This window comes from Condylura cristata, unplaced genomic scaffold, assembly GCF_000260355.1.
Source record: "Condylura cristata isolate star-nosed mole 26May11 unplaced genomic scaffold, ConCri1.0 scaffold00021, whole genome shotgun sequence".
NCBI classification, from domain to species: Eukaryota; Metazoa; Chordata; class Mammalia; order Eulipotyphla; family Talpidae; genus Condylura; species Condylura cristata.
Genome location: NW_004567122.1, coordinates 37,151,638 through 37,177,650, shown reverse-complemented (window position 1 = coordinate 37,177,650; position 26,013 = coordinate 37,151,638). Strand labels below are relative to the sequence as shown.

General features: G+C 47.3%; 1 protein-coding gene across 3 annotated transcripts in view; it reads right to left on the bottom strand.

The window, feature by feature from the left end:
• ABLIM3 (actin binding LIM protein family, member 3) overlaps window positions 1-5,715 on the bottom strand; it is a 106,963-nt gene extending 101,248 nt beyond the window's left edge. For all 3 annotated transcript variants that reach the window (XM_012727959.1, XM_012727961.1, XM_012727960.1), the window contains exons 1-2: window positions 5,565-5,715; window positions 5,092-5,191 (exon numbers count right to left, since the gene is read on the bottom strand). In XM_012727959.1, the coding sequence (XP_012583413.1) occupies window positions 5,092-5,104 (13 nt within the window). In that variant the 5' untranslated portion in view covers window positions 5,105-5,191; window positions 5,565-5,715. The remainder of the gene's footprint in view (window positions 1-5,091; window positions 5,192-5,564) is intronic.
• Window positions 5,716-26,013: the final 20,298 nt, after the last annotated feature.

Here is a 26,013-nt window from a genome sequence, read left to right as displayed (position 1 = left end):
AACAGCTAACTATCAGGGTACCTCAGAGCTAAAATGGTGCTCACACACCTGTTTTCTGTTCTCTTAAAATGGCATTTCACCACGCTGGGGATCAGCCAGCTGCTGACCCTACTCCACAGCAGATGTTATCTCAGAAAGTTAAAGCCTCTGCCAGATAGGAAAGCTAGAGCTCAAAATTGGGATCACTTCCTCTACACAGTACAAGTACTCTTGAAATCACATTGTGATTTTCAGACTGTGCTATATTCATTTTGGATGGTTTTGAACTTGTTCCCTACATGATTTCTCTACCCCCTTTGGCCTTGAGTAATCCTTTGTCAACACCTGCTTCATTCATTGGGAAGCACTGCTAAAAATATCTGTTTTTATAAATATACAGTCATCTCTATTTTATCTGTTTTGCAAATTTAGGATTTCCCTAGAGGGGAGATGGCTGTGCTTGTGCTTGGAATGGATCTTTTTCCCAGGGAATTCTAAGAGTTCCTGACAAGGGCAATGACATTAACAGAGGAGGTCATCTCCTCCTTGTGCTGTGTCTGATTCCGAACCCCTTGAACCCCTGATCCTCTCTGCCTGCACTTACCGGATGCTGCCCATTCTGGGCCATCAACTGCCTTCTACGCCCCCTGGCTCCTGGTTGCAGGAGAGTGGGCGTCGGAGGGGGGTGAGGGGCAGGGCAGGATATTTATTTCCTGGGTTCCTTCCTTGGGGTGTTGCCATAGGCTGGTTCTTCACCCTACAGCCTTGGGGTCTCAAGTTCCTTTATTTTGGCCCTGAGGCCTGTGAGCAATCATGGGTAGCATGACAACGGGGCTCTGCCCCGTCCAGTCCCAATACTGGACTCTCTTGGTCTCTTGTTTTTCTCACCCTAGTGATGGACTTGCAAAGACTCCTTTTATTTAATCCCCCTCAAAATTCCCCTCAAAATCTGTTCCATGCCAGCAATGGACTGACAAGACTGCCCTTCTCCTTCCCCCTAAAACTCAGAAAGAGCAAGGACACACAAAATTCATTTTCTAAAGGATCTTTCCTCTTATTTCGATTCTGACCATTGCCCAGATCCTTAGAACTTTTCTGAACTAGGGGAACCACCTCCCACCTAGGTTTCTAATTTCCATTTTGTTCTTTTCTCCACATGGCATATACAATGCCCAGATAACGAACTTCCTGATGACCTCTGGAAAGTGATGGCTTTCCTGTGTACAGAACCCAGTGTGGCTACAGGACTAGAAAAACAGGCTAGTTTTCAATCTGAGGATTGGCCCTCAACATACCTTCCTTCTAGAACTTGGCTTTACTCAAAGGTCAAGTCAACTTCAGACTCAACTCTATTTCCTGAGACCCCCTCAGAAGTTTCTCCTGTTATTTCACTTAATTCTCACAACAAACACTCATGTGGCCACCACTGCTCACACTCTGGACATGATAAAATCCAGGCTCAGAAGTGATCTATCCTTTCCAAGGTGACAAAGAGAACACCTGAGAGACCTGGAATCTGACCCCAGAAGCCACCCCTGCCATGCGGGCTCTCACCACTCATTGTGGTGTCTACTTATGGGGGTTACCTTACCCCTCAACGCTCTCTTCAACAAAACTTAAAATAGCAGACTCTAAACTCTCCAAAGTCTACTGCCAGCAGGAACTTGTTGGCTGCGGACCTATGAGGAGGCCTAGGAAACAAGGGAGTTTGGCTCTGGGTGACAGGAGCGGCTTACAAGGCACTCTGCACCTTCACAGAAGGGCCAGGCTTCAGTTTGTGTCTGGAGGGGCCAGACCTCACAGGAGCTCTGGGAGCATGGGCTTCCACAGGCCCCCCGTCACGCTGACCCCCTGGGCCTTGGCGATCTGAGTTCAACTCGGTTTCTGGACTTTAGACCCAAGCGTGTGGGAACTCCTGGGGCCAACATGGGAATGAGAGACATTGTCGGGGAATGACCAAAGATTTCCTGCTGCCTGAAAAGAGGCCACAGAGGTACCCTGTGGCTCTGGGCACCATGTGAGAGGGAGGAGTATAGAGCCAGCTTGTTCACTGCTCTGTGCATTCAGGCCCACAAACCGTGTGGATGAGTGCGTGATAAAGGACCAGAGCCAGGTGTCCATCAGGGGGAATGGTCAATGGACTGGAGGGGGGGGGCCTCCAAAAACTTGGAGGAGGGGTGGTGGTGGGGGCTGGGGCTGCCATTCTTCCCCCATGGGTGTTTTCCATGGTACAGCATTGGTCCAGAGTCCCCAAACCCTAGGGTCCTGCTCATACCTTTGGAGCCTCGTGGGAGGCCTCTCCTCTCCTCTCCTCTGTTCCAAGGGCATGACCTTGCCATTGCCCTCAACCATCTCTGCCCCCCACCACCCAGCCCCGCTTCATTGTCTCCAAAATCACCGTTTGTCAAGTTCCTTTGCAGCGCACTCAAGCCCAGCTAGATCTCAGCAGAAAGGATCCCGATGAAGCTGGAATACACTCCAGGAGAAGATGGCTGAGCACTGCCCTGCTCTGCCTTCTGAGATGGGTGTTCTCATTCATAACAATTTACATATGTTTACAACACAATTTTGAATAATCCCATTTAGTCATTGAAATCACACTCCTGGTATTCTTCTCAGTTTATTCGGAAGGCGACCTGCTTACTGAGGCAGTAAAGTCAACAATGACAATGGTCCAACGACCACCTGACCGCCTCTGTGGATCCCCATGCCACTCTGGTCCTCAGCACCACGCCCCACGGTTGCCACAATGTGGTCACCTTTCCCACCACTGCATGCAGAGGTGGCCCCAACATTCCCATCATTCAGATTTGAGACCACTGAGCTAAAGACCACACGGCAACCAGGGAAACAAGAGGAACTGGGACCACCTGACCCTAGCCCCCGACTGCAACAGCTCTTCCTTGCTGCCCTAAGACCACAGCCTCGCCATCCCCCTCGCTGGATGAAGTGACTGGCGATTTAATCAGAGCTCTTTGCCCTGCCTCAGCGGTGACATCTGAACCTTAGCAGGGAATGGCTAGCGCTATCAAAAATGGTAGCATCCAAGTACCTGCCACTGCATGGATTGAAAGAGTTGGGACACTAGCAACAGGTTTCACCTACGAAACTGGAGTTGGAACACCCGTCCTCCAGGTTGGGTTTCTGAGATACCATTTCAGGCATGAGGACTAAGTGCGACCTGCCAACGCCCCATCAGGACATAACTCCTCCACCCATGAGCTCTGACCCCCTCTCCATCTGCAGACTCTCCAGGCTTCCAGGAGCCTTGGAGTGGCTGGAGCCTAGCCCTGAACCTGAATGCCTTCAAGCATGCCCCCAGGCAGCCCTTAGCAAAGGCTCCTTCTTAGGGGCACCACAGGGCCCACACCCCAAGCTCTGTAGTCATTCATTCTGCTTACTTTCCACTACTCCTGCAAAATAAACACACCCTCCCTCTTCAGCACAGGAGGCTGGAAGGGCATTTTTGTTAGTCCTCATCTGCAGTATTCCACTTGATAGGTAGCTATTTGTTTTTTTAGAAAAGCAAAATCTCTGCTTCCTTCTTTCAGGACTACTCAGTGTGGTAAACTGGACTACAGCGCCTTGTGGTTCCTCAGAGAGAGAAAGGGTCAGGGAAGTTGCCTGCTAACCTATTTCTGAGTTCCTCGAAAAACAGATGAGCCATTTTCTCTTCTGTCATTTAGTGGGGAAGGACTCCCATAAATACATTCTTCCCCTAGAGACAGTGAGAAGTGACAGGCAGTTCACATCTCTCCTTGTCTGAAAGCACTTAGACATATACATATGGCCCACGCGGTGACAGGTCTGCAGGATTTTGCTCTTTTCCTGCACCTGGTGTGAACCCAAAGCCCCACTCCAGAATGTCAAAGGCAAGCAGAGATATAGAGTGAGTCCGGCCTGGAGCACTAGCTTAGCATAGCTATGTAATACACAGAGGAAGACGGAGATGAGTCATGCAGATACATAGTAAATAAATATATTTCATTCCCATCTCCCTGGCTTTTGCTTCCCTTCTCTCTCCTTCACTCCAACAGCCTTGACGTGGACAGCAGAGTGAGGGCACAGTGGGGCTGTGTGGGAAGAGCCTCAAGGCAATAAATTTTCAAAGCCCTGCTTACTGGGCTTTTGCTTTCTTAGGAGAAACTTGTAGATTCTTAAGGGTTTCTAATTCAACCCCTTGCATCTTACAGATGAGCAATCTGGGATCCAGAGACGATGTTGATGGCAAAGTCACTGATAGGGGGTGGGGGATTAAGGGGTACATAAGAGTTGTCCATTCAAGAACCTCCTCTGCTGCTGGAAGGAGCCAGACAAGCTCAGCTGCCGGGGAAGAGGATACTGGAATCAGGCCACATGCCCCAGCCAGAGCCCTGGTCAATGAGCCGAGCAGTGGACTGGACCTCCTTGATTTCTGCCTCCAGTTTTCAACAGCTGGGGCTCAGCCCAGCAGCAAAATGTCTGTTCTTGGCTCTGCAAGGCAGCAGTTGCCTCTGACATGACAGAGACTTTGGCCAAAGAGCTTGTCCCTTGTTTCTACTTCTCAGGGTGGCCGGCTGCCATTGGTGGGTGGGGAAATCAGCCCCAGGGCCTGTGGGGCTGCAGGTGCTGGGAGCAGGATCTTTCACCCTCTCCTGACCCAAAGGTAGCTCCTTGATTTGGTTATCAGACTGCTTCTTCCCTTCCCACTGCCTGCCCACACCCACCTGCCTACCAGCCCCATGGAGACAGCCTCCCTGATCCTCCAGCTCCTGGACCAACGCCGCCCTTCCTGGCTCCCCAGCCGTGTGCAGGGATGTCTTCCTCAGAGCCCCCAGAGCAGACAATGGCCACACCACTGCTTCTAGGCCTTCCCAGACATGCCAGAAGGAGACAGGCAGCCTTCCCGGGAGAGGCAAGTGGTACTGCAGATGTAACATTAGCAAAATTACTATGAAAAGCCCGACCCATATCCCTCTGCTTGGGAGGCAGAAAGCACCCAAAAAAGGCCCCGGGGTCTAGGTGTCCACCCAGGTGCCAGGCTTCCTTCCTCCTTCCTGGCAGCCTAGGCGCAGGCTCCTGCACCTCCGCCCCCACCCGGTTCCCATGGCAAAGGAAGGAGGACCCACTTACTGCTCGTGTTCATGGCGATGCCTTCGCACCGGGTCTTTCATTCAGTACGGAGGCCCCCGTGGCTTTTGAAATCTTCTGATCTTTTGACCTCACACATCACCTGGGGGGCGAAAAGGCAGTGCGGTCCCAACTGTGGATTCTCAGGTGCTCCCTCTCCCTTCGCTGTCCCCTTCAGTCTGGCAGGAGCCACTGGCCTTGAAGGCAAGGGGACGAACCGCGCAGGTGAGCGCGGGGAGGTGGCGAGGAGGACACGGGGTCTAAGTCCTGCAGCCCTCGACCGGCAGCCTGGGCAGAAGTCGGGCCAGCTGCGCCAGCTGGCGCGCACCCCGGCTATGCCAGCCCGGCGCCTCGCCAGCCCAAAGGGGGTGTGGACCCCGGGGAGGCAGGGCGGGGGCAGCGCGCGGGGCGCCGGGCTCCACTGGGCAGCGCTTCCCCGCCCGGCCTCTGCCGCCGCCGCCCGCCCCGGGACCCACCTCTAGGCCAGCGCTGGGAGCCAAAGGCCCCTGCCCGGGCCCCGGCGAGCGGTTCATGAATCCTGGCCCTCGGCTGGGGTCTCGAACGCCAAGGCGAGCAACGCGAAATGGGAGAGCTCGACATCCATGATGCGGGCTCGCGGGGCGCAGCGCGGGGGGCGCGGCCGCTCGCTGCTGCCACCTGCTGGAGGCGCAGGCGCGTGTCCAGGCCCCGCCCCGCCCGGCCAGGGCTTCTCTCTGGGTCCCGGGGTGCGGGCCTGGTGGGAGTGGGCCCTTTCGTCCGAGGGCCAACGGGAGAGAGCTTCAGCCCTTGTTTCCCTTCCCTCAGTAGTGGGGAATAAGCGCTAGCCAATGATGGGTAAGTAAACCTGGCCTTCCCCAAGTGTAGAAAGGGGCCGCTGGACCAAGTGGAAGAGACTTGAGGGGCTCCCCCAGACTGCTCTCTTATATCCCTGCCTTTCTCTTTATGCCCATTGTCCGGATTCATTTGTGACGGTCGTTTATCATCTCTTTCCCACTAGACTGTAAGCTTCATAAGGTGTGGGTGGAGGAAGATTTACTGAGGGTCCCCCAGTACCTAGAACAGTGCCTGACACATAGTTTTGACAGAATGCCCCAGGACTTTTCTGGATGGAATATTGGGCTGCACTCAGAGCAGGCACTCTAGGAACCCCATCTTGACACATACCCCATTTGAGACAAATGGCGGGTGTGGGGCCTGGTGAATCAGCCTCACTGGGTCACCTAGTTCTTGTGTGGTCAGCGAACTCTTGCCCAAAAGTATTGTTTTAATTAGTTCTTGTAGGTGTGTGCTTTAGAAACCTATTTTGGGATTTTGGGGTCATGTTCGATTCATCGGGGTGGAGTTTTTACATTCCCCAGATGACTTGCCCTGTCACCTTCTGAACCTAATTAATGGTCACTGAAGCATGACTTAAGTGTAGAAAAACAAGAGTGAGAAGACACAAACGCCTTGTCTATAGAATAACTCTGGTTAGAGTGTGTGTAGAATCAAAGAACTACGAACATTCACACTCCTGGCTACGGTCAGAAAAAAGCATGGTATTCATTCATTCTTTCAGTCAGTCATTTATTCATTCACTCAACAATCATTTATTGAGTGTCTACTTTGTGCTAAACTTGTATTGTCAGTTAAGGATACAGTTGACCAGCATAGACAAGGACTATACCCCTGGGAGCATAAATTTTATGGGGTAAAGTGGGGTTTGACAGTAATTAAGCAAAGCATTAATTTGGTAAACCCAATGGCTTAATTTATTAACTGGGACAGGTCTTCAGTCCCAGTTCTATCACTTGAGAAGGCAAGATACTCAGCCTCTATGATCCTCAGATTCCTCATCTATAAAATGGGCATAATATGGTCCCTGTCTCATGGATTGAGGTGTATATTGCAATATTCAGTGTAACACATGTGAATAAAGACTTGATGTATGCTAATTAGTAGTATCGCCCATTGCTTCCACCCAGCCTCAGAAACTGTCTTGTCATTTTCTAGTCTTTTCCATAGAGTGGTGCCATGAGAATAAGCCTCAGGGTGCTTGGTGACCAGCTCTTCTGGCCGAGGTTCTTTCTGATCATACCTCCAGTTGGGTGCTAATGAATTCAGCCTTTGGGGAAGACCACACTCAGAGTTCCAGTAGCTTCTATTGGGAAACTGTCTTATTTCCCAGACTTTATAATGATAGGAAGAAAAGGGTTAAAGAAGCTAAAAATGCTCTCCGAGTGAGGATGTCCACAACAATGCAGGCCTCCGGGAAAGAGCGGAGGAAGCTGGGGTGGGAGCATCAGTGGGCTGGCTGTGAAAGTCATCAGGCACGTAGGATCTTGGCTCTGTCCTTGCAAGAGACTAAGGTGAGAGCCACATTGCAGAAGGCACTTTGTTTGGAAGTTTGTTTTGAACTTGAAGATTCCAGAATGGAGATAAACAAGTCACACTTGGAAGCAGACTAATGCCTGGCTGCTGGAGAACCCGGTGGCAGGACTGTTGGGAGACACATTTTCCACTTCAAGGGGAGAGGGGAGCACTGTGGGGTGAGCTCTACTGAGGCCGCTGTGGGCTGTCCCGCTATATTTGTCTGCTTCTCAAAGAGCCCCTTTCCTTCCTGATTTTCTGTGCCTAGTTGGGGTGTCTATTGTTCTCCCCTCCACTTCTCCCCTCCCAGCTACTTGCTAATATTGAATGATATTGTTCTAGGCCCTGGTTTTTCCTTGCTTTGCCTTTGACTCCTCATACCCAGTTCCATGGCTGCCCCTGCTCACCCCTGGTCTCATTCAGCCTCATCCTAAATAAAGAATCCCACTGGTCTTTGAGGGGTGGGGACGTGGGGAGAGGGGCTTGTGACCCATCTCTACCAAGAATGAGGACTTTTTTAAAATAAAGTTAATATGTAATTGTTAACAACATGGCATAGAACTGATATGGTTGTTAAGGGAAGATTTTCATGGTATGTAATTATTATTGTTATTTTAAAGATTTATTTGTTTATGCATACAAGAGCTGGGGTGTAAACCAGAGGTGTGGGGGTCAGGGGATGAGAGGATTCACCAGAGACAGAGTGGGGAGCAGTACAGGCAGATCGATGATGTACACTGCTGAGGGGAGCAGTGGGCGAGACAGGAGATATCTGCTGTGCCATGTGGGTCAGCTCCCTGGCAGGGGATCAAACTCAGGCCATAGAGGTAATAGTGCTGAGACTTAACTTCTAGGTCCCCAGAAAAGCCCCATGGTATACATTAAAAAAAGAAGAAAATTACAGAAAAGTATGTATAGTATGTTCTTTAGATTATGTATACATGTGAATATTTGAACTATATGCCACATACTGTATATAGTATATGCAATTTATAGAATATACACTGTACATCACATAAATTGTTTTTCCACTACACTTATTTATCTCTGTAAAACATAGAAACATAAAGAAAGACCTGGAAAGGCACTGTCTTAATGGCAGGCCCTTCGGTTCAAGGGCCTATAAACTTTTAACAAAATCACTTAGACAGGAGCAAAGTGAGAAATTTAGGCCAGCATTATTTGAAGAATAACCAAGGCTTTTTAGTCCCTTCATTCACTTGTTCACTTATTCAGCAGCTTCTCATTGGGTATTTTTTGGGTCAGATACCACACTGGCAGATGCCTGGTTGGGAAGAGTGCATGCTTATGATTACATCTGTGAAGCAGGGATGAGGGGCAGCAAGAGAAGGGGGTGTCTCCTTCAACTGGGAACATTTAATCTGAGGCTGAACAGGGAAGAGAATCTGGTGTAGAGTTGCAGGAACAGGAAGCGGCAGAAGAGGGAATCCCAGGTTCAAGGGCAGGTGGGACTGGATGCCCCTGTGGGTGTGCCCACAGTGCAGAGTGGGAGAGGTAAGAGGGATCAAGAGTTGAGAGGGATCAGGCCACGTTCAGGACTGAGGGGCGGGGTTCAAAGTGGCTCAGCTGGGCTGGGAGCTCAGAGATCTTGCATCCATTTTCTCAGACAGCCAGGGGATGTGAAGAAACTGGGGGGCAGAGGATACAATGTTCCATATTAGAGACTTGGGGCCACACCTCTTGGCTGCCTGCTTCTGGGCCATGACTTTACCTCTCCAGGCCAGAGGTTCCCTGGGATGTGACTGTGAGCCTCAAGGGCCAGGACAGAGAGCATGACAACTTAGCCCTCTGTAGACATCTAGTCAGCGCTCTGCACTTTAGCCACTACCCCCCTTGGAGCAACCTGACTGACCTACTGACCTGCAAGGTGACCCTTTCTGGGCCTCAGTTTCCACATTGGTCTGCAAAGGGTTGGGCATGGGAGTCTTGTGGGCCTTTCACTCTGATGCTCAGGTGAGCGGCCTCCTGTGCAGTTTGGAGGTCTGAGCGTGCTCCAGGTGGTGCAAGGTGTGGGCCCACCAGGAGATGGGGCTATGCGCGGTGCTTTCTTACTTCATTTCTGTGTCCCCCCTGCCCACCCCTAAACCCCCCCCCCACCAGGGTACCCAAACTGGCAGAATGCTGGCCTGTTTTTCTGATAGTAACAGCCTTGTGGCATGTAAGGCTTTTCCTCTGTTCCTCACATTGTTTTGTGGAGAAATGCTTAAAAAGAAATCAAAGGGGCTCCTGAGGTCTTTGGAAAACTTCTGGGGGAACACAGGAACTGGCTCGGAGATCAGAGAGTTGGGGTCTGCGGTGCTGGCTGTGGGGGACTCTGGGCAGACAGTACCCTGAGGGACTCCTGAGGCCTGGCACTCACATCCGATCTCGCTGGAGCCCCTTCCTGACAGTCCCCGCCAGCAGAAGCAGCAAACTGGGGGCCAGGTGGGGGATGGGAGCCAGCTCTGGGTGGGAATTTGGGACACCTAATAGCCAGATGCAGCCCTGCCATCCCGAACCGTGCTGTGGGCTCATTGCTGGGGTGGTGTGAGCAATCTGAGGGACCCCAGTGGGCTGCAAGCCTTCTCTCCTGCTTTACAGATTTAGAGATGGAACATTACTCATCTCTTACCAGTAATTTGTCTTCTGCCTACAGTTCTGCTGGTCGTGCCTGCTTCTGCTGGGCTTCCTGGAATAAAGGGACATTTCCTCAAGGATCCTTCCAGTCCTGTCTTTCTGAAAGCTGGCCTCTGAGCTTCTCTAGCACCCGCTGTGCAGGCCAGTCATTAGGGGGCCTGCCTTGTCTCCCTTCTCCTCACTCCTTGATCCTCAGTGCAGCCAAATTCCCTGGCCTTCTTGGGGACTTTGTCTTATATCTTGTTTGCCCCTCTGGTCTGCAAAGCTGGAACCTCCTCATTCTCTGGGTCTTGGCTTAATTGCCACTTCCCTGGCTTGACCTTCCATGACCAGCTAGGTCAGGCGTCCTGGAGACTACTTTAATTATTGGGTGGAGTGAAATCCTCTTAGCTAGCATGGGCTTATTCATCTCTTCCTTGAGTTCAGTGAAATGGACTTCCCCCAAGACTGACTCTCTTCTTTCTGCACTTGACTCTTTAAGATTTAAATCGGATCTTGGAACTTGGTTTTCCAATAAATCCTTTGGAATCTACTGAATCTCTCTTGGGTGGAAAGGATTACAAACCAGTCTTCACCTGGCTGGCCATCTAGACAGTCAAGAGAAAGGACTGGAAGCTAAAGATCTGGGCCCTAGTTTGCCCTCAGGCCATGTGACCCTAGGTAACCAACTAATTCCTGTTGTCTCAGTCTACTAAGCTGCAGTGAGCAACAGTGTTCATTAAACATTATTATATGTTACAATGACACCTTCCCTGTTTCTATCTCAGGGCTGTTTCAGGAATGAAATGAGAAACTATGTGCTTTATAAACTAAATCTATGCAAAGCCTGCAGTGATTACTTTTTCCTCAGCTTATAAATTAGTGACTCAAACTCAGGCATTTATATTTAATTTGCAGAAGATGACATCATATCCTGTCCGATTCAGGATGAGCACGGAAAGGGCCCAAGTAGAAGTCAGGGTAAGTGTGTGCTGGCCATTTCCACCAGGAGCTGCATTGCTGTATACTGCACTGTGGGGTGACCCTGCAGTCTTCTCACAGGGAACCTGACCCCCTGGGTCACAGAGTTCTTGACTATTGTTGCTGGAGTGGTTTGAGTTCACCAAAACCAAGTTCCTCCTACAGAGCCCCAAAGGGGCTGAGAATTGCCTGTCATTATGTAGCAGGTTAGTGGCGAGGCAGTAGTGATAAGGATAGGTTGCCAGGGTCTAGTTGACCACTAATGCTTAGAAACGGCCATGACTGATTCTTCTTCCTGTTGGGATTGCCTCTAAGAGGGAGCCCCCCAATTGCCGTAGAAGAATACACTAAGGGGGAGAGAGGACATTTCATTGCTGTGTTATCTTGTAATACAAAGAGACTTAGAAACAGTTTAAATTATAGTTCATCAGAGATGACTTGGCATATTTTACTGAGGAATATTATACAGCAGTTAATAAAGTGAGAAGGGTGTTCATGTAATGCCTGAGAACTAACAAAGACTGTCTGATTGAGGAAGAGATGATATGTACACATACATAAAAAGTGCTATGATTTGTTAAAACTAACCCATAAAATCCCAATGTCTTTTCTAGGAATACTCACATATGCAAATAAGATCTGAAAGGATCTAACTAATGGCAGTATTTAACTCTAGATGGACAGTATTTAATTACTGCTAACTAACTAACTAATGACAGTATTTAACTCTAGAGGTGAGGGACAGATGAGCCAACCAGGATTGGAGAGGTGTCCAAGGGACATTATCCTTGGTAAATAGAAGAAAATGTTTTGTTTTCTTCCTTCCTTCCTTCTGCCCTTCTTTCCATTTCTTTCTTTCAACAAAGAAATGCATTACCAATTAGTAAGAAAGATTTAAAAGAATCGCCTTAATCTCTATAGTGCCCTTTGTTGGGGCATTTGGGGCTGATTCATGACTGATGGCCCTTGTGTGAGTCACAGGGACTTAAGGGAAGGGAGGTGTCCCCTTTCCATGCCAATGCTGCCTGGGCCCATCTCCTGGGGGCGCCTGTGGCCTTTGGAGTCCTGTCCCATGCCAAGTCCTGAGTGTGAGCATAGCAGGCCCAGGATCCGCTGTTGATGTGATGACCCCACATGATGGGAAAGACTGCCTAGCACCATTGATAGAGCCATAAAACAGCCCGGGGCATCCAGCTCACATCTCCACCCTACACCTGCCTCCCAGGAAGACCCGGGGTGAGTGCCTGTATCCCCAGCATGTTGACTAGCCTATTATTCTCATTGCTTCTCTTAACACTGCTGGTTTGTTCACTCTGTTCTAGCCACACAGGCTTCCTTTCTCTTCATTCTGCCTCCTCTGCTTGTCTTGGGTATTCTACATGCTGTTCCTGCTCTGAGCCTCTTTTCTCTGAGTTCTTGGGGTACAGGCCTCATGTCTAGTTGCAGATACCTAGAGGGGCCTTCCAAGTCCTCCCCCTTCAATCCTTCTTTGTCACAGCCTGTTGCTTGTTTCCCTCAGAGCACACATTTCTGCCTGAGTTATACTGTACAATTTATCAGCTGTGTCACCCACTGGAAGATCAGTGTAGCCATCTTGTTCCCCTCTGCTTCCCAGGGACTAAGGACAGTATCTGGCACATAGTAGGTGCTCAGTAAATGGTTTGGGGAAGAATATGGGAATCTCACAGCCAGTGATCAGAAAGCATTTGGCGATAAAGAGGGACTCCAGCTTTCCTTCTAGTTCCTTCCAATCAAGAGTGAATCCTGATAGGCATTAGATAGGACTGGATGAAGGAACACACCCCAGGTTCTTCCCAAGTCAGCCATGAGGCTGAAGATGTGGTGTCTTTTGCTTCCATTTCCTTATGTTAAAGATGAAGGAATTAGTTTAGCTGCTTCTTCTCAGTTCCAAGCTTCTACTATGCTGTGAAATACAAATGGTTTGGGTTGATGTGCCCAATGCAGATATATGATAGCAAACACTTTCTTGCCTCTCAGTCCGGTATGTTCCCCCAACCTCCACCCCTTATCGTCTTTCCCATAAAGAACAGTGAGCAAATCATGCAGCTGCCTGGCCCCTGGCGTGCTGTAACATGGAGGACTTTATGCAATGTTCAGTATTGACCCAAAAGCTGCAGCTATCTCTCCTCATTTGTTTCTTTGCTCTCCAGAAAATTTTCAGCCTTGGCATCTTTATTAACATCCTTGGCCTTCGAGCAGAATGAAAATGGGGTATGTGGCATCTGCGCTGTATTCAGAATATAAGAAACCGGCATGCAGAAGACATGAGCATGTGTTTCTAAGCACTTGTCCAGCACACACAGCACGCAGTAGGGAGGCAGCATCTGGCTCTCCAAGCAGCAGAGAGGAGCCGGTGTGGCTGGGTCTCTGGGGCCAGGTTCTGATCACAACTGTATCTCCACTTCTTTTTGGAGAAGTAACTGAGCAAATACCCTTGATTTGGAGCCTGAGGCCAAAAGCACCCCACAGTCTCTTTACAGAGAGCTCACTGCTTGGTAGGTATAGCACTCAGGCCTCTGCATACATTATCTTGTTTAACTTTAATTCTTCTAAGAGCCCTGGGAGATAGGAATTATCATCCCTGTACTTTTCAGGTAAAGAAACTGAGGCTTAGAGTGGGTGTATCAAATATCTAAGCTCATGTGGGGGTGGAGCTAAGATTTGAACCTTGACTATCTGATGCTGGGACCTCCAGTCTTTCCTCTACCAGTTCTGGCATGTGCACAGGGCTGGGAAATAAAAGGGTCCTGGGGTACATGTGTCACTCTGCCAGGTCAAGGTGCAGCTAGTAATAGTAATATCTAACATTCAAATCTCAACCAAGAATTTAAAAGTAGGTCCTCCCTCATGGCACAAGTGGTAAGTCTCAGCACTATGAAGCAGCAGCCACTGCAGTATGAGTTTGATCCCTGGTCAGGGAGATGACCCGCAGCAGACCTCTCCTGTCTCCCCTCTGTTCCCCTTCGCTGTGTTTCAGTCAAGCTGCCTGTTCTTTTTCCTCTCTGGTGAATTCTCTCCCCTCCCACACTCCTCACACCTCTGGCCTCTACCCCAGCTCTTGTATGCATAAATATATAAAATAAATCTTCTAAAGAAAAGATTTTAAAAGTAGCCAGTGAACCGTGCAACCCTGTTTATTGCTGCTTTGTTTACAATAGGAAAGACATGGAATCAACCCAAATGCCCAAAAGCATATGACTGGATTAAAAAGATGTGGTACATACACACAATGGAATATTACTCAGCAACCAAAAAAAATAAATAAACACCTGCCTTTTGCAGCAACATAGATGGAGCTGGAAGGGATCATGCTTAGTGAAATAAGCCAGAAAGAAAAGGAAAAATACCGGATGGTTTCGCTCATAGCAGGAGTATAAAGAACCAGGGGAGAAAATAATAATGATGATGAACAACTATATACCAGAGACATTTTATGGGGATGGAGTGGGGAATGGGATAAAAAATGGGGGTGAGGAGAAAGTGCACTGGACTATGGTAATGGAACATGGGTGATTTGGTGATGGGAAGCCTAAGGGGATTACAACTGAGATGGGGAAAGGCACAAAATGATGTAAAAATAAACTATTGTATATATATATAATATATTTATAATATATATAATAGTTTATATTATGTTTATATAATCGTTATACACACACACACACACATATATACATATATGTAGCAGGTGAACAGGTAATTAACGTTATAAGCAAGTAAGATGCTGTCCATCCTTTTGATAAGCACATGAGCACTTACTGTGCAGCAAGAGATTTGCTCTCCCAGAGACAGCCTGAGCTTTTGTGGGGTCGGTGGCCATCTGATATCACAGGAAATCAAAGTTAAGAGATTTTAAGTCACCTGTCTAATTCCAAGCTCACCAGGAATAGGACAGAGTTCTACTCTTAACCAGTGGATCCACTGCCCCTAACTTTGCAGTGGCTGGTTAAAATAATTTTCTTCCACCTCACTCAAATAATCACTCACCAAATTAAAATAGTGTAAGAGGATTTACTAGAGTGGGTTTATCAGCAGAAGCACCCCTGACATTTGGGGCTGGGTGACCCTTGACTGCGGGGCGGTCCTGTGCGTTGTAGGGAGTTTAGAAGCTCTGGTCTCTACCTACGAAAGGGCAGTCACCAAACATATCCCCAGGATTGTTCCAGGTCCCCAGGGAGGCAAAACCCCTGGTTGAGAACCAGAGGGATTGAGTGACAGATGTTAAAACGAGACAGAGCATGCGCAGACCCTCCTTTGCGCCAAGCCGAGTGCTGTGGGTGGGGGAGCGCATTCTACTGCCTGTGAGGAGCTGCAGGCCTCACTTAGTGCGCACATCCTTGGAATGACCTAGAAGTTGGGAGTGACGTGTGATCATAGTGTTTCCAGGTGAGTCTGAGCTGCTGGGTGGGTTTGGTGTGAAACATGGACAGTGTGGGCATGCACACCAGGGGTGCTCTCAGCAGGAGATGCGCCATGTTCGTCAAAGGCAAGAGAAGACCGGCTGGCAGCTTTTGGGCTTCCGTCTCATGCTGGCCTGAGGCCCCCCCCCCCCACCCTTGGAAAGCAGCAGGGGGTGACACAAGTAGTAGCTTTGCTACTTAGTGTGGGTCAGCAGCCAGCCCTCTACCTGGGAGCTTGCTGGAAGAGACAGAAACCCAGGCCGTGCCTCGGACTGATAGAATCAGAATCTGCAGTTTGATAAGATTCTCAGGTAACTTGTTTCTACTAGTTGGAGGAGGAGAAGTTTGTGGTATTAAAAGGTACTTAAGAGATAAAATCTAGGGCCCTCTCTGGTGGCGCGCAGTGGATTAAAGCACAGCAATTCAGCAGCAGCCACTTCAGTGCATGTTCGATCCCTACCCCTGGAAGTGACCACATGGTGCAGACCTCTCCTGCCTTGCCCGCTGCTCCACTCAGCAGTGTACTTTGTTGATCTGTCTGCTCTCCCTACTCAGTCTCTGTCTCTGTCTCTGTCTCTGGTAAGTCTCCTCTCACTGCCTCTGCACCTCTGGCCTGTACCCCAGTTCTGTATGCATAAATAAATAAATCTTAAAAAAAAAAAAAGAAGATCTAGTCTATGCATTTCAATAGGTTCCCTCTCCCTCCCTCTGCTCTCCCAACGACGCAGTGTGGATGATAACTTAGTTTCACTTGTCTGCTTAACTTTTATAGGAATAATGTGTAATGGTGTGGGTTTTATTATTTAACAAAATTTCTGTGGTGGAGGTGGGGTTTGGGAGTGAAGAACGTGTGTGTGATGTGTGTGTGTGTGATGTTTGTGTGAAACAGATATTCTGGTTCATGTTCTCTTCGAAGCTTTACGCGGTGAGCCCCCTCTATGTTACCCCTTGCCTGTGTGGGGGAAATTCATCCCTGCCAACGTGTAGAAATAAGCCTTCGGAAGTCACCTGTCTTCCTGCAGACCCTGTGCTCCTAGCTTACACCGAAGCCCCCCTCTGCAGGCTGCGTGCAAGATGGAGCATCAGTGAGGAGCATCATAAACACAGCCCCCTGTGCAATCAGCAGCCTGTCACCACAAAGGTCAGGCAGGTATTTTTTTCTGTAGCTCAAATGCCCTTTCCGTGCTTCCCCCTACTGGTTCAGGCTTTTAAATAACTGTTGTGGCTCACATTGTGAAGAAATGATCCCAAAGGTCTCTAGCTGAGCCTCATCCTTCTGAAAGGAACCCCTGAAATTTGCGAATTTCAGCTAATCAGAATCACCAAGGAAATAAAGGAGCAATTTCCAGAGACCCTTGCTTTAGCGATTTTGATTTGCTGGACAGACAAGCTCTGGGAACCAGCATTTTGATAAATCTGTCCATGTGAATAGGAAGTACAGCTGTGTTTTGGATCTCTGGCCCATGGCACATTTCTCAAGGCGTGGTCCTCAGAACATCTGAGTCACAGGGCTACCACATAAGGACAGTGAACGGAACAAGGAAGGGACTGGTGCTTCGGGTGTGTCCTGGACAGGACACACCAGGTTCCTGGGCGCAGACGTGGGTGTGCCTCTTTCTGACAGACGGCCAAATTCTTCAGCCAAGCAAGATGGGCATACTGTGGGGGTTCCATTATGTAGGGAAGACAGAAGCGACTGGAGGAGGAAATGTGGATTTGCTCCATCCGGGTCAACTGAAATTGACCAGTTGCAACCAGGAGAAGAATAAAGGGAGAGTCCACTTTTTAGACTATGAAGAGAGTCCATTTATTAGATTATAAAGAAAGTGATCACCATGGTGAATATAATTGACTGTTTACTTTCATTTTTTTTTTTTTTTTTTGGTTCTTAAGTAAACAGCATTCCAAATTCAAGGCTACTGAAGATGCCAGCCAGCTGAGGAGAAGAGGAGAAAAATGCAGGCAGGTCCTAGAAAACCCAAAGAAATCTGCGTGATTGTTTGAGGGCAGGAGAATCTAGTTTAAATTGGGTGCATTTCCTCATAAGCTTTCTGGTGGGAACTAAGATTTTTGTCTCTGTTCAGGCTGCCAAACACGTTCTACTCACCTGAGCTTTCTTCCTCCCCAGCCTGGTGTGTTCCAGATGCCTGGACAGCACCTGAAAGGAAAGAGCCAGGATGCAGTCACATTTTCACAAACGTATGTGAGCTTCACGCAAGCACAAAATCCACACCCTTTTTAATCTTCAGTTCCACTGTGAAGTGAGCCTTTGCATTATCTTCGTTGACTAAAAACACTAAAGTAGGATTATGTTTTCCATTATGGTAAATGTTTATGAGAATATAGCTTGAAACTGAGAGAGTAAAGATATGAACTCAAACTCTGACTTCCAACCTCATGATCCAACTTATTGTCAAGAGGGCAGAGCACATCAGACAGGGAGAGATTTTCGTTACCCCGTTGTCCTCAATATTCCATTGTTTCTTGCAGACCAGAAAAGTCCAAGGATGGGGTGGGGGGAGGTAAGAAGGGAAGGGTGGGGTGGGAGATAGAAAAGGGCGTCAGAGGAGTTTAGGATTCCTCGGTTACTGGAATATGCCTGTGGCAGAAAAGGTAGTTACTTTATTCACTGCATATTTCCAAGACACTGGCCATCATGCCTGGGGCTGGGGACACTGATGGTCCCCCTTCCCACCAGCACCTCCACAAGGCAGCACTTTGCCATGAATGGCTCCTCCTCCTCTCTATCTCCCCCCCTTCTTTTGTTCATAACTATTTTTATATTTATAATGACACATTCACAAATCAGCTATTGTTACTAAAACTTCGTATAACACAGATCTCTTAAAAAAAAAAAAGATAACATGCTTTCCGTCTGCCTCCCCAGGCCCTCTTCCCAGCTGGGAGGGTGGGGGTGCTGTCATCCCCATCTCTGTGGCCCCCTCCCAGCACTGCCAGGGGCAGAGAGGGTGCTCAAGGACACCTGTGGAGGGGCTGGAGGCATCCCCACCTTCAGCCCAGGCTGGCCTGTTTCTACAGTCAAGGCTGAGTGTGTCCAGGAAGGACCCCTGGGTGGGCTCGCTAAGTGGAAGATGCCTCCTTCCCACCCCATGACTGGGCTGACGCATGAAGATATAAGTTGGACTGCGGTGATGGCGCATGGGTAAATTGGTGGTGGGAAGTCCATGGGGGTTGCAACTGAGATGAAAAAATGCACAAAATGAAGAATGATGCAAAAAAAAAAAAAAAGAAAAGAAAGAAAGAAAGATAAATTGGACTGAGGAGAAATTCCTTTCTCTGGGAGTGGTGGGGAATGTCGTTCCTGGGCTCGCATCCTGGGCTTGCCAAACACGGCTGCGCACATGCGCACTACACACACGCGCATGCGCGCACAGGTCGTCCTGCCGCCGGGAGCCCATAGACGATGGGTGTGAGCACCGTTATTGGAACACTGAGCTGAGAGGCCCGAGCCTTGATTTCTTACAGCAACTTTACAGACTTGGCCTGAAGTGTTGAGCAAAGCACTCAGGCTACATGGGCCTCAGTTTTGTTATCTCTAAAATGGGTGGGCAGAGAATGGGACATCGAGGACATACCGGCCCAGAAGGACACTGCCCCCACCAGGGCGCGGCTTTCAGGACAACCCTTGACCCCAGGTTTGCTGTGGGAACCAAGATACAGGAAACTGACATTGGGCAGAGCAGGCAGGTGTCCCCGGTGAGGGTGAGGTTGGAGCTAGCAGCTGGTGGCCTTTGTGGGGTTGGGGGGGGGGTGGCAAACGCATGACAGCAACAGCAGCAGCCTCCTGCCCCGAAGCAGCCATGGTGCTGAGTGACTCCCCGGCAGGGCAGGGTGCACTCCTCAGAGGACAGCCTGGAGAAGCCGTCCCTCCCCCCCCACCCCCACCCCCACCCCGGCGCCTGGTCGTGGGCTTTGTGCAGCTAGGGGCCACACTGTCAGGGACGCTGCTTCTGTCTTCCTGACGGGGTGACCCAACTGGTGCAGAGTGGTCAGGCCAGGCCACCACCGCCCCTCCCCCGCTGTCAGCTGAGCGAACTGGCAAGTCACCCCACTCCTCCTTCCTTGTAGTGAAACTCTGAATAATGTCGGCATAGATCTTAAAGCGTCTTGCAAAGATTAAATGAAATTTTTCCCTCATTTTTTGTTTTCCATTTTATTGATGGAAAACTTACATCAGAGATACACATAAATAAATTTAAAAGGACTCATACAAATATAAATTTGAAACAAGTATTAGTTATATAAATCAAAGAACTGGCATCTGGGAATAGTGACATTGAGGGCAGCATGGGAAGTAGGTGAGATAGAAGGGCCTCTCAGACTGTGGGGTGCAGGTGACGTGGCAGGGACCTTAGCTGCCAGGTGCATCTTGGTGAAACTGGGTAAACCTCATTCTGGAAGTTCCAGAAAGGAGAGTCTTGATTGTCTTCATTTATTGTTCTGTTCCCAGTGCCTAGAGCAGTCCCTACAAAGTTGGTGTCTGGTAAATATTTGGAATTTATTTTTGTTTCACTGTAAATTTTATCACTTCTGCTTCTAGTTTTTCTGAGATACAGTTGGCATAAAACATTGTATTAGTTTCAGGTTTACCACATAATGATTTGATATGTGTATATAGTGGTATGTGAGCATCTCTGTAGTTAACATCTGTCACCACATGCTGTTCCAGAACTGTTTTTCTTGTGACAGAACTTCTGAGGTCTAGTTTCTTAGCAACTTTCAAATATCCAATACATGGGACCCTCCCTGGTGGCACAGCTGATTAAAGCGCAGCACTGGGAAGCTAGCTGAAGGCACTTCAACCCAAGTTTGATCCCCAAGTTCAATCCCCACTCTGGGGAGGTGATCCACATGGACCTCTCCTGTCTTATCTGCTGTTCCACTCAGCAGTGTACTTTGTTGATCTGCCTGTTCTGTTCCCCACTCTGTCTCTGGTGAATCCTCTCATTCCCATACCTCTGGCCTGTACCCCAGTACTGTATACATAAATAAATAAATCTTTAAAAAATCACTCTTTCAGATATCCAATATGTTATTGCTAACTGTAGTCCCCATGCATCCCTTACAAGTAACTTATAACCTGTGACCATTTCCACCTATTCCCTGAACCGCTCCCAGCCCCCACCCCTGCCCTGGCAACCACCAAATCTGTTTTTCTTTTCTGAGTTTGATTCTCTCTAGATTCCACCTGTTAGTAATATCAGACAGTATTTGTCTTTCTCTATCTTCTCTTACACTCAGGCAAAATTCCTCAAACTTCATACTTATTGCAAATTGCAGAATTTCCTCATTTTTTTTAAAGCTGAATAAAGTTCTATTGCATGTGTGTGTACATTTCTTTATCCATTTGTTTTTCAGTGGACACTTAGTTGTTTCTATGACTTGGTGATAGTAAATAATGCTGCAATGATCACAGGGGCACGGTGACCCTTAGAGAAGGTGATTATCATTTCCTTTAAATACATACTCCAGAACTGGAATTGCTGGATCATATGGTAGTCCTGTTTTTACATTTTCTAGGAATCTCCAGACTGTTTTCCATAGTGGCTGCACCAATTTACATCCACAGCAATGGTGAACAAGCCTTTCCTGTTCTTTCCATCCTCGATAATGCTTGTTATCTCTGGCCTGCTTGCTGATGGCCATTCTAGCATGCCACGTGGTGTCTCATTGTGGTTTTGATTTGCATTTTCTGATGATAAGTGATGTTGAGCATCTTCTCATGAACCTGTTGACCCTTCGTCTGTCTCCTTTGGAAGAATGTCTATTGGGTTTCTCTGCCCCTTTAGAAAAGCAGGTGGTTTACTTTTGCTAATGAGTTGTATGAGATCTTTATACATTTTGAATATCAATTCTTGATCAGATATGTAGTTTGCGAATATTATCTCTCTTCATTAGACTGCCTTTTCATTTTGTTTGTGGTGAAGTGTTTTGTTTTGTTTTTTTTCATTGAGAGCATAGTAAGTACTCGATAAGCACTTTTGTCATTAGTGTTCAGAACAAGGATAGCCCCCAGAGCAAGTGGGCAATAAATCTTCCTTGAGTAAATGACAAATGCATGAATGGGCTGGAAGTGGGAGCCACATTCCAGCTCCTGTTCTGTCTCGACTTCCTTCAAGCCTCCAGACCCTCCCAATTTGTCAGACCTTTCCCCAAGTGGCCCCTAATTTCTTCACCTAGCATTAGGGCTTTCCTTCATCTGGAACACTCTTCTTGCTTTTTTCCTGCTGTCAGATTTCATCCTTTCTGATGCAAGTTACATGCCACCTGCTCCATGAAGTCACCCTTGTTTCCTCATTTGGAAGTGCCTCTTCTCTCGTATCCCAATATATTTCTTTGTTGATGATTCTCAAATTTATATTTTCAGTCCAAATCTGACTCATGAAATCCAAAGCAGTATACATTGTCTACCCAGCATCCCCATTTGAGCAGCTAATAGCTTCAGCCTTCATCTGTTCCCCCACCCACTCATGTAAGCCAGCTCCCTGCAGCCTCTGGACTTTGTTAAGGACCTGCCATCTTACACTTAATTTATCCAGAAATCCAGTTGGATCTACTGGGGTACCACCAGAACCACAATGCTCTCCACCACTAGGTTGCAATTATTCTCTTCTTTTGTGTAGACAGCCTTTTCATTTGGTTTGTGGTGTAGTTTTTTTTTTTTTTCCATGGAATGCATAATAAGTACTCGATAAGCACCTGGTCCACCCTGATGCAAGTCAGGCCAGAACCCCAACCTGGCCCTTCCTGAACCTACAGTCTAGTTCTACAAGTAATCTGCATGATTGTTTGTCCGATATAGGTAAAATTGTATCAGTCGTCCGCTAAAACGCTGGAGGTGTCTCTACATTTCACTGAGAGTAAAAGTCAACATTCTTAAAATGGTCTATCAGGTGTTACAAAGCCACACAGCTCTCTGGCTCATTTGTTACCACTTTTTCTGTCCTGGAAAATTCTCCTGTTCCCCAAATGAGTCCATGGAAGTCTCTGGTATGGGATGGGGAATAGGAGCTCAGAGATGCTGGTGGTGCTTTGTCCTCCCTTCCCCTTCATACTAAGCTGGGTCAAGGTAGTAGCTGTGTTTCTTTACCAAGGAGCCCACAGCCCTTATCCTCAGTCAGCTGGCTCTAGGCTCCAGCGATCCTGCTCTCTGCTGACCTCTGCTGGCCAACAGGTGTTACAGACCTATAGCTAAAGATCTTTAACTATTGCCAGCTCTGAAGGGCCTAAACTCGCTGCTTTATTTGAACACTGTGCACATCTTTTATTTGATGTCTTTCTATAACAGCCTTCAATGACTCCTTTTGAAGGTATTATGCTTGTCTTGCCCACATTTGACCAATCCATTTTACTGATTCACTTTGTTCAAACAATCTGCCTCAGGACCTTTGCACCTGCCCTTTCCTTTTCCTGGAAGTCTATAAATTCTACCCTCATGTCCTTAAATCTTTGCTCATTTGTTATTTTCTCAGTGACCATAATCTCTAAATGCTCTAATAAAAATTAGAGCTCTTCCTTTGGCAATTTCAATAATTAGAGAAAAAAGTACTTATACATTGCTACATTATTTGTTTAGTTGTGATTTTTCACAGTCTTTATCCTCTCACTAAAACTAATGAAAAGGATTTAATTTGCTTTTTCATTGAAAAATCCCTACTACCTAGAATGATGCCTAACATAGGATAGATGATAAACACATGCTGTTGAAAGAGTGAATGTTTGAATATACCCGCTTTGTTCTTATCTCGTAATTTTTTTTTATCTCATATGTGTTTTTGTCTTCTTACATGTGGTCTAACCAAAAAATACTTAAAGGAAAATGAATAATATTAATTATTGTTAAAAAAACAAACAAACAACAAACCACTTCACAGGCCCTCCCTTGTGGCTGAAGGGTTAAAGCACAGCACTGTTTAGCTATTGGCAGCCACTGCAGCATGAGTTTGATCCCCACCCAGGGAGCTGACCCACATGACTCAGCAGACCTGTCTTGTCTGGCCCAATTCCCTCAGCAGTGCATTTCAGTGGATCCACCGGTTCTGTTCCCCACTCTGTCTCTGGTGACTCCTCTTGCGCCCACACCTCTGGCTCCTACCCCAGTTCTTGTGTGCATTAATAAATAAATCTTAAAACAATAAGTAAATAGTCCAAGTGTGCTATATTTTTTGAAGAAAAATTAAATTTATAGTTTTAAAACCTGCCAACCAATTTCTACTCCATAAGAGTTCAGTGGTGAATCTTATCAAATACTTAAGGAAAAAATTAATTCCAATTATTTCCAAAAAATAGAAGAGCGGAAGACTTTCCAGTTCACTGGTATGAGACCAATATCAATCTCATACCAAAGATATTACATGAAAAGAAATCTACAGCTTGAATATCCTTAATGGACATAGGCAGAAAAGTCATTTTAAAACACTAGCAAATAAAATCCAGCCATATATAAAAAAGGGTCATAAATCGTGAACAAGTAGGTTTATCCTGGGAATGCAAGTTTAGTTTAGTTTAACATTTGAAAAATAATCAGTGTAATTCATTATAAGAACAGATAAGAAAAGAAAATCTTCAGGTTACCTCAATAGATGAGAAATCACATTTTTAAAAAAGATTTATTTATTTGTGCATACAGAACTGGGGTACAGGCCAGAGGTGCAGGGGGTAAGAGGCTTCACCAGAGACAGAGTGGGGAGCAGAACAGGCAGATTGACGAAGTACACTGCTGAGGGGGAGCAGCGGGCGGGTCAGGAGAAGTCTGCCTTACCATGTGGATCTCCTCCGGGGCAGGCGGGAATCGAACTCAAGTAGAAGTGGCTTTAGCTTCCCAGTGTTGTGCTTTAACCCACTGCGCCACCAGGGGGGGGCATGAAATCACATTTTAACAAAACTTGATATCCTTTCATCATGAGGCTTCTCAAGAAACTAGAAATAATCGAGAGCTTCCCAAGATAGGAAAGGCTAATTATGGGCAGCTAACATCATACTTGATGGTGAAAGACTGCATATTTTTTCAATCAGAAACAAGGCAAGGATATTGACTCTTACTACTGGTCAAAATTGAATTAAGGAAAAGAACAAGAAATAAATGTATACAAATTGGAAAGGAAGAGGTAAAAATTGTCTTTATTTGTAGGTAACATGATTATCTGTATAAGAAAGCAAACAGAATATACAAGCAATTGTTACAACATGAGATGCGTAGAGACTGGGAATAAAATGCATGCAATATTATTTGTTAACACCTACCAAATACTGATGAAAGAACTAACTAAACCTAAATAGTGACGAGACATACTGTGTTCAGGGATTGGAAGGTTCCATATTGTTAAAAAAATCAGTTTTCCCTGAATTGATTTACAGGTTCAGTGAAATCCCAATTAACGTAAAAGCACCAGGGCGTGGACTTGTGGGAGCTGGGGACACATCTGACTGACCCTGTGAGATGGATGCCCAGGCCAGCCTTGCTACCAGAGGTCCTTCCAGGACAGGAACCGACTCAGCTGCTGCATTCTTGCTGCTGGTAAGTGCAGGGGGCCTTGTCCAGCAAGGCCGAGGATTGGGGTCTTAGGGTCGACGAAAGGAAGAAGGCAAAGGTGGAGACAAGTGTGAGAGAGAGAGAGAGAGAGAGTTTTATTCTTACAACAGATATATATATATATATACTTGAGGGTGGCACAGAAGGTACGGGCGGGGGGTGGTCTGGTGGTCTAATGTCTTCAAGGCCAATGGGTTTGAGGGGAGAGGGCCGTCGTCATCTTAAGGGAGTCGACACTTATCTCATCTCGGGAGCCAGAGATAAAACCTATCTCAGGCACTGGAACTTGCTGAGCTTGAAGGGAAAAGGAGTGGGGGAAGGGATTCGGGTGTGCTGTTTTCTCAACAGGGATATTTACCCTAAGTTCCGATCAAGTGTTGTTTTGTGCATAGGAGGCAAAGTCCTGGTCTCGGTCCCCGACAGGGAAGCACCTGTCTGATTTTCAGGTTCAAGTTTATTCTCAGAAACAGATCCTGCATTTCATGACCTGGCCCTGCCTACTGAGACATCCATTTTTTTTGCCCCCTACCCCACCCCCACAAGGGAAGTTCCAGTTTTGGTGAAGGCTTCTATTTGGGGACAGATTGATTCACAAAACTCTGTCACTGAATGGAAATCTTTGGTACTGCAGCACCCAACCCTGGTGAGGCTCCCTGAGCTCACAAAAGTATAATCTCACATTCAGGAGAGACTTCAAGTGTTTCAATGTGAGTCATTTCTTGTGTTTGCTAAATGTCCTCTGCTCACTTAGGTATTTCTTCCTGCTTTGCTTGCTTCGTTGTGTTATTAGCTGCTCTTTTCATAGGGAGTCTATATATGTCTATTTTAATGTCTTTCACCAGGAGCTGAATGCATGGGCCCATCAGCCTGCCAGAGAACAGCCAGGATTTGCCATAAGTCCCCTCTGTAGCTTAAACTACTTTTATGCTTGGTAGCCTCATTATGGATAACTCATGCTTTGTGCATGTAGGTGCCTAAAATGCTAATACATTTCTCATCTTCATT